This window comes from Amblyomma mixtum, chromosome 1, assembly GCF_055824585.1.
Source record: "Amblyomma mixtum isolate Tamu chromosome 1, ASM5582458v1, whole genome shotgun sequence".
Taxonomy (NCBI): Eukaryota; Metazoa; Arthropoda; class Arachnida; order Ixodida; family Ixodidae; genus Amblyomma; species Amblyomma mixtum.
This window is the reverse complement of record NC_143012.1, coordinates 29,434,222-29,443,104: the sequence shown is the minus strand read 5'-3', so window position 1 is coordinate 29,443,104 and position 8,883 is coordinate 29,434,222. Positions and strand designations below refer to the sequence as shown.

General features: G+C 43.3%; 1 protein-coding gene across 2 annotated transcripts; it reads left to right on the top strand.

Annotated features, from left to right (window-relative positions):
* The first annotated feature begins 435 nt into the window (after positions 1–435).
* Positions 436–8,840, top strand: LOC149365912 (uncharacterized). Of its 2 annotated transcripts, XR_016283329.1 has the most exons (8): positions 436–864; positions 972–1,038; positions 1,206–1,374; positions 1,563–1,654; positions 2,622–2,810; positions 5,363–5,608; positions 7,065–7,168; positions 8,115–8,252. XR_016283329.1 is itself a non-coding variant. In XM_089547179.1 (7 exons), the coding sequence occupies exons 1-7, from the start codon at positions 674–676 to the stop codon at positions 8,271–8,273; spliced, it is 1,113 nt and encodes a 370-aa protein (XP_089403305.1). In that variant the 5' UTR covers positions 436–673; the 3' UTR covers positions 8,274–8,840. The 2 variants fall into 2 exon arrangements, 1 of the variants encoding a protein (XP_089403305.1); XM_089547179.1 differs by lacking the exon at positions 7,065–7,168 and having other exon boundaries at positions 8,115–8,840.
* The last annotated feature ends 43 nt before the right edge of the window (positions 8,841–8,883 follow it).

Genomic DNA, 8,883 nt, shown 5'->3' with positions numbered 1-8,883 from the left:
CTTTATGGATGTGATGAGAACCCGTATACAGCAAGACTGAGCACTCTTCTCCACGAAGTGATAGTATCTTTTTGCATTTTTATTAATTTTAATTCTTTCTTCGTTGATAAACTCCAATGTATCTCTCCTAGCCTCGCTTTAATTTGCTGTTTGTATTTTTTCTTTCATGTGTGTATTTTACTTATTTATTTTATTTATATATAAATAAATAAATTTTCTCCGCAAATAGTGCCTTTTTGCAACGAACATACCCCCCCCCCCCCCCCCCCCCTCCGGCGCCAGAACCAATGGGGCCCCCCCCTGCAAAAAATTCTGCGGACGCCCTTGGCGCGAGACTGCGGCTGCAGCCATTGTAGGTGAATCAGCCCTATTTTTTAAGCGCTGAAATGCGAAAGTGTCTCGTGGCTGATTCAGTTGCTCGAGATTACTGCACAGCGCTGCTAGGCTGCTAGCCACCCTAGCGCTGCTGCGCTGCTTGGCTTGCTTGGTTTCCGTTTTTGTCTCGAAGCGGTTAGTTTCATTGGGAGCTTGTGCGGGTGGTGGACCAATTAATTGAGAAATTCGAAGCGCCTTGTTTAAAGACACTACTTCATGGCTACGTCGTCTTAGACACTGCCATCCAAACTGCGCAAACTGCACATGAAAACACGGCTGGGGCAGCGGAGCCATAGCCATGGCTACGTCGCTTGCGGCACCCGAACCGGCAAAGCATGCTGCAAGCCCTTTAGAGGTGAAAAGTAGAACCGGTAGAACGGTTCGGGCTGCGATTCCATTTTCGCCAGACGTGAGATTGCCCGCGAGAACGAAGAAGAAAGCAGCTCGCAAAGAGCCAAACACTTGTAAGAAATGCGGCATTCCCATTAGGCAAGTAACTCCTTGGCATGCTACGCTTTCTCGTGCTCTCTCCGCGTTTTCAACTCTCCGATCCACTGTCACTCGTTTGTAGAACATCCCTCACGTCTGTCCCCCAGGGGTGCGAGTAGACTTCTTTGCGCTGCGTGCCTCCAGTCATCTCTAGACGTCGGCTACAAGGAGGCGGTAAGTTAGTCCAGGCACGATGGCCCTGTGCGGTCTGCGAAGCCCTCGCGCGGTATTTTTGCGTAACCGCCAAATTTTTAACAGCATTTCACAGCTTCTCCACCCCTGATCAGCTTGATGTAGTCAAGGTTACGACAGTCGTGATCAGTTCCATACTTTTTCGACAGCAAAACAACCAAGCGTTTGAGGAGGAGAAGGCGAAATACCTGGACGATGCGAAGGCATTCGCTGCGAACCTCGCCAACGGTTACGACGACCCAAACGCCGAACGCCTTTATTGCCCAGAGTTCCGACTGCCGCGTGGACCTTGTGCATGTATCCAAAAGTATCTTACCGGTGAGTACCTCGTCGTCGAACCTCGTTATAACGAAATGATGGATATAACGAAGGAATGCCGATTCTCCTTGGAAGCTGGTCCGGACCCCTTCAACTTCGTTATAACGAGATTCAACTGTATATGTCGCCGCGTTTTCTCTGAGGGTTTTGCATTGACAGAAGTATGAACTAAATGCTGCTTGCTGCAGGTGATGGCTCGGAGCAGAAAGTACGCAGTTTGCTGCAGCTGCTCCAGGAAGCCAAGAAGCTGTCGCAGCAAAAATGCTACAACTGGGAGGAAGTGAGCGTGATGCCACATTTCTTTTTTCTTTCTTTTTTTTTCCTTAATGCCACAGTGTTACTAGCGTCGTCGGGAAAAGATGTATCATTGGTCATAAACTTCACCCCTTGGCTAGAGGGAAGTGAAAACTATTCCGTTGAAGGCATCAGCAGCTTTTAATGCTATCACATTGCAAACTTGTGAGGTAAATAGATGTCCATGTGAACATTTTTCAGAATGGCAGTTTGGTGTCAATGCCTCGGGAGATAGTGCACAAACAAATTGGTCTAAGTCCGTATAGAATTAACAGTAGAGCTTACCTCACATTTTCGATCCCACCTTCTGCACGTTGCTTAAACTGCTAGTGTGTGCCAGCAGTCGCTCTAGAAAAAGACCTTACTGTTAACGTTAACAAAGGGCCTATGAGGTGGCTCAGTGGCTTTGGCATTGGGCTGATGATCCCCAAGGTTGTGGGGTTAATCCTGGTGGCCATATTTTGATGGAGACGAAATACAACAACACCTGTCTCTTGCAAGATGTCATTGCATGTTAAAGAATCTGAGGCGATCTAAATAAATCCAGAGCTCTATACTACTGCATCCTTCATAGCCCATGTGTTGCTTTCATACGTTAAACCCCACCATTTACATTTATGTTTTTATTAGCAATAAAATTTAGTTTAAAAAGTGGTGCAAGGCAGCGAATATGTACACCTTGTTACTCTGTGTGATTCTCGCTTTTCACTTGAGTGTTGCAAATTGTCTCATCGTATTTTATAAATGTTTTGCCAGAATATGGGCTCATAAAGGAGCTGTAAAGTTCGCTGGTTTTGCTATGCGTTGTGCCTTTCTTATATATGTTCTTGTGGAAAATCAGTGCACCACTATGCTATACCAGCACTAAGATTTTGCTTCGGTTGTCGTGCAGCCACCAAAACCAGGACCACACATGCTTGATGAGGTGATGTGCGTATCCACGTGCTTTGCAGGTCAAACGTGGCGGCAAAAACCACGCTGTGGGCATGGGCAACGGCCAGAAGCACAGTGAATCTTTCGAGCAGTTTGTGAACGAGCATCGGCCTCGCTTGAGAGAGTTGAAGATGTGTGAGCGAGCAACGCAGAAGATTCTCTTCTACTCCAACAACTTTCTGCACCGGTACCTCAAGACAGAACCAAGCGTAAGAGACGGAGGATTTTGAACCTTTAAAAGATGGGAAAACTTGCACGATGTGCTTTATTCAGCTCATCAGGAACGATTTCTGTTATTCATCGATTTATCTGCTAAGCTAATTATTTGTGGGTTCTGCTTAACTCTCATTTATTGGCGTGATGTTTATTTGTCATGAAGAGCACGCATATTATCCACCCATACCTTCAATGTGTGTGCTTGGTCAGTATTGGCCTGCTATTAACATTACTGCAATAGATGATGCACATGAAAGTGTAAATTTTGGTGTGTCAGCAGTGTTGCACACAGGGCATGTGTATTTTACTAAAGTTTAGAGACAGGCAAGAGCAGATCTGCACAAAGCAATAGCAGCTGCAAATTTTGAAACTCAAACTATATTTTGTGCAGTGATAAAGCAACATTCTAAAAAGCAAAACCAACAGACGAGACTCTCTTGGTGCTTTGGAATATGCAGAATTGACTTGTCAGTAAGATTTAAAAGTTGTAAATTTCTCAAAAATTTACTTTGTATTGCTTTATTTTGACTTACCATTGATGCAAAAGCTGCTGTATTTGTATAATGGGAAAGGTGCTCCACTGAGGGGGTTCATGACCTTGTTTTGTTATGTTTGAGGTACCAGGAACCCACAGAGCTCGATTTTGTAGTGAGCGTGTGGTGTGATGATCAGTAGCACTTCAATTACCTTTGGGGTTCTTGGCAGAGTATAGGCAGCTTCCGCAGTGATCACTGTTGATGACACATCTGCTAATCGCATTTCCTCTGTGGGTGTAATATATGCTGCAAAAAATATACACTTCGTACATACTAATAATGGTATAAAGTTAGGAAAAGGATGAGTGTAATGTTAAGAGACAGGAATAGACGAGAGCGGGTTAGGGAACAAATGTGAGTTTATCTTAATCTAAATCAAGAAGAAGAAGTGGGCAGGGCATGTAATGCGAAGTCAGGATAACCGCTGATCCTTGAGGGTAACGGAGTGGATTCCAGGAGATAGCAAGCACAGCAGGGGGTGTCAGAGAGTCAGGTGGACGGATGAGATTATGAATAGCGGGGATAAGGTGGCCGCATCTGGCACAGGACAGGGTTAATAGGAGAGACATGGGAGAGGCCTTTGACTTGCAGTGGACGAAGTCAGGCTGATGATTTATTTATTTATTTATTCAATAAACCCCTAAAGGCCCTCAATCGAGGGTATTACATAGGGGGGAGCAATGACGCACAACGCAAAATAAGAATGAGCAAGCACCAAGGTGCAATACATAAATACAAAAAGCACATGTAGAAAACAAAACAAGAAACAAACAAAAACCTGTAGTATACACTGTAATTTACACGAAAAAAGAACAGATAGCGTTTTAGAGGCAATAACAATCGCAGGAACAAAACAAAATAATAAAACAGCTAAATGCAGCAAGTGGTACAATCAATTAGTAAAGCTAAACAGACATTTGGGTTAGAAGGTCGTGAAACTTTTTAAGATCCCTTTCAGAAGCGATGTGTGATGGTAGATTATTCCAGTCGACTATAGTACGTGGTACGAAAGAGTTAGCAAAAGAAGAAGTGTGGCATGATATGCGTTTAACTTTCAGCGGGTGGTCGCGACGTGGAAAAAAAGATTCAGGTGATTGAAAAAAATCGTTATGGAGCAGAACATGATGGTAAAGTTTATGGAAAAGGGTCAAGCGTGATAGTTTGCGGCGATGTGATAACGTATCAAGTTTGGCGCGAGCCTTTAGTGCGGTGACACTAGTATGACGAGAATAATCAGAAAAGATGAATCTAACGGCACAGTTTTGCAAAGATTCCAAGTCATCTATAAGGTATGCTTCATCCGGGTCCCAGATGGCCGACGCATATTCGATTTTAGGCCGTATTAAGGTAACGTATGCTAGTTTTTTTAGGTGAAAAGGCGCTTGTTTAAGGTTACGTTTTAGAAGACCCAGAGAGCGGTTAGCAGCTGCAAGAATATGGCTAATATGGTAATTCCATGTTAAAGTGGACTGAAGGTGTAGTCCCAAATACTTGTAGGAAGTAGAAAGTTCAACCGGGTTATTAAGGAGAGCGTAAGATGTCGGGATGCGGCAAGACTTGCGAGTGAAAGAGGCAAGTTTAGTTTTAGAGGAATTAAGGGTCATTAACCAAGAAGAACACCAGTTACTAATGGAATCTAAATCAGTTTGCAAAGATTGGCGGTCAGAGTCGTTAGAAATGCTACGGTATATAACACAGTCATCAGCGAATAATCTGATTTTGGATGATACGCAGGCGGGTAAGTCATTTATGAAGATTAGAAAAAGTAAAGGTCCCAAAACGCTTCCCTGGGGAACACCGGACGAAACGGGTGAGGAGGACGAAAGATGATTATTGACAGAAATGAACTGAGGTCGACATGCAAGAAAAGCTTTAACCCAGGCAATAACATTGGAATGAATGTTCAAGTGGGTTAGTTTGAGCAAAAGTCTGTGATGGGGGACCCGGTCAAATGCAAATGATGGACAAAGTATGGCTGATGATGATGAAGATGTACATATACACTGCAGAAAGGGCGACGCATTCAACGGACCAAGGGAAAGGCTGCACTGGGGAAGCTGAGGAGCCTGGATGAACTGGCCGAGGATAGGTGCTGTCAGCAGAGATGCGCTGGACTGGCGCAGCGCTACGCTACACTCGTCAGCCAGTGGCGTGAGCGGTCGCAGCTGGGCCAGACCGAGAACCGGCGTGTGCTCGCCGAGATGCTCACCCCCAGTGGACCAAACTCAACAAACTGCTACAAATTCATCTCCTGGGTGTGTGTCTGTGGATGGGGGCAATGAGCTGTGAAAGTGCAGAGCGTAGGAGCCATTAAGGGGAAAAAAAGTAACTAAATCCTCTCGTGGTTTTCACCTGTAGCCTAGAATCAGATGACGTCGTACTCTGTTCACCGCACAGACATGTACAGCTGCTATGATAAGTTTACAGAACACAGCTATGGTGAATAAATTTAACTTATTTCCTCTTAGGATGCATTGTTTAAGATTTAAAGAAGCACTATGTTATTTGCACTCTCATGTTTAGTCTCTATATATTTTATTGTAGGGTGGAAGGAGCAACAGCAATGAAACGAAATTTTTCCACTAATATTGCATTCAAGAAACTTTTGGCTATAGGAGTACTATACGAGCTACTGCACAGCATCCACTTTCAGTCTTCATAGATTTCAAGGATGTTCAGTTTGTGCTGGTTGCATTCTCCAGTCTTGAGAGCCAATTGCACTTAGATTGTTGCCATGCTAGTTGTATGTCGGTGTACTAATGAAAAGTATTCATAATAAATGTCTACTAGAGCACTACCCTGTTGGAGAATTGGTAAGCTATGTAGGCTTTCATATTTTCTATGTAGTCGCGGAAATATTTGACGTCAGAAATCAAACTTAACCGCTGCCCGATAAGGGGTACCGCTGTAATAAGGTAACGAAGACAAGTTACTGCTAATTTCTAATAGTAGGCCTGAATTTTCTGTTGGTAATTGGATATACCCTCCCTAAAGGCTGTACCTTAACTGTGCTGCTCCCAATTAAACATTAGCATAATTTGATTGAATTACATCTTGTTTGTTTTGGTTAAAATGCAGTTCTTACTTATTTTCATAAGTTGCTTGGGTTTATAACTTGTACACGTTTCCACTGTACTCCGTGACGTTTCTTACAAAATGGGGCGAAGGCTAGAGAGCCAGTTCACACTCTTTCATTCTACACTACTTATTATATAGTCCCTGGTCGCAGTCAAGAGTGTCCTTTTAAAATGTAGTCTACTGGTAACACTCATTACTTAAGGCACATTCTCATAAATGGACATTTTCAACATTACAGAGTCATGGCAAAAACACTTTTTTTTTATTACAATGGAGCAAAGCAACTGCACATCGATCAGCTTGTCAGACAGTCGTCCTGCGGCTGACCTATTGGCGGATGGGCGCAGTTAAAGACACTGCCTCTGTATCTTTCGCTTCGTTGCCAAAAAATGCTGTCACTGAGTATTAGATTCCTCACCCAGCAGTACTATTGCATGAAAGTACAGGTGAATTATTTTACTTCTTGTTTACATCAGCTTTGCAGCAGCAAACGTTGCCAGCAATGTAAAGTTGTTTGAAAGGTGTGCAACTTTGTATGTACAGTCTTTGTCAAAAGTTTAAAGCCCAGGGGGTTCACTTCTAAGCTTTATACTGAGACTCCAGGAGCATTCATGGAAGTCCTACCTATTGCAGGAGGCAGTACCAGAAATCTCCTCATGTCCAGGAAATTTGGAGCGCTAGAGATCCATTAAAGGGGCTGCGAAACACTGCCTGGGGGAATACCGGCTATACTTCAGGTGGGTTCTTTATGCCACACAGATGCTGACTTAAAAAGAATTACAGGAATCGATGCACAGGAACGGTAGTTATTCAGTGAAGAAATTTCAAAATACAAGCAAACAAAACGCTGCCCTCAACTCGATTTTGGCGGGGCTTCCCACTCCTATTTCGCTCTCCCAATGACGGCACCTGGCGCAACCAATCAAAACAGCCAGCCAGAGCACGTCGCGGAAGTTTGTACTCCATGGTTGCCTGCTCTCTGTGAGACTGGCAGTGTTGTTTCCATGCCAGAGCGCCCCTGGTGGTGTATTTTTATTTTACTTGCTTTGCAGGGCTTTTATCTAAGACAAACAAATTGTTTTTGTTGATCTAATATAAAACGCAGACAGGTAACAAAATGTGTCTCTATTTATTCACACAATTTGCAGTATATTTACTGTCTGTCCGGTCATCAAGCTGGCGCCAGGTGATGTCATATCCGCTGCTAAAAACCCGCCACTGTGTGGCGACACCATCAGACCCATGAAGTTGTTTTTGGGAGGACATTAAAATATAAAAAAACGGAATGTACGCGGTATTACCGACGCTAATAGGACCATTATAACTCACTGTGTGCAATCAACAGGCAAAACAGTTAACTAAGATTGTGTTTCTGGGCCCCTTTAAGAAGGACACAGTGTGGCTCAAAAGGAAACCCCCTGGGCTCCAAACTTTTGACAAAGGCTGTACTTAGTTGTTTTCAAGTATGTGGCTGTGTGTAGTCCTGGTACACGTTTAAGTAGTTTGTTTTTTTTTCTTTAAGGGCACTGCTTTGTTTTGTAAGTTTCTTGAAAATTTTGAATTCCTTGCACTGCAATTCATTTGGCGCAGTTGGCTTAACATGTTGTATATTTTGATGCAATGATACGGTAATTTATTTTTTTCAGGTGGTTAATGACCTCTTTCCTCCCTCATTTGGTGCAGGTGACTGGGTGCAGCTACACGACAATCGCCAAGGTCAGCAAACAGATGTTAGCCACTGGAGGTGACCGTGAACCACCACCTCACAAGCTCAAGAAGTTCTGGGACTCTAAAAACAGCACACAGGAAGAAGAAATCACCGCCGAGAATGAAACATTGTGAAGCATCTAATCATTTTTATTAGCCTTAGACACCTCACTTCATGAAGCAGAGACAGCTTTCATCAGTCATTATGTGTGACATTGTGTATCTGCATGCTCTTTGTGACTCGCCAATGGTGCCAAGTTAAAACAGAAAACATGCATTTTTTGGGGGACATAACCACGGACACTTTTAGTAGTTATGAGCTGATGTAAGGGAGGACTGTACTCTATCTGCTTGTAATTAAATATTTATTTGCAATTTATTGAGGGGAAAGTAGCAGCTAGAGGAAGGAAAACTGAGGTTTGTTAGAAGATAGAAGCATTTACTGTACAGTACCATGCATTTATTTTATCATCCTGCTGTCTTTGAGCTGCTTTTGTTTTAAATATTTGCAGTGAACAACCACAAATGTTTACATTAACATGTTGAGACAATGTAATGCATGCAACCTCTTTGCTCTTCAAATGTAGTGAAACTTCTCTTTTGAAGGATTTGTGCTCATCCTGTCGTCTTGTCTATGTGTTGTCTTTTTTTGCGCAAAGAACCTGTCGTGGCGAATGAAGAAGCTGGGATCTGCAACATGCAGACTGTCCACTCTGTCCTTTTGTGTATATCTGTCAAGCCACAG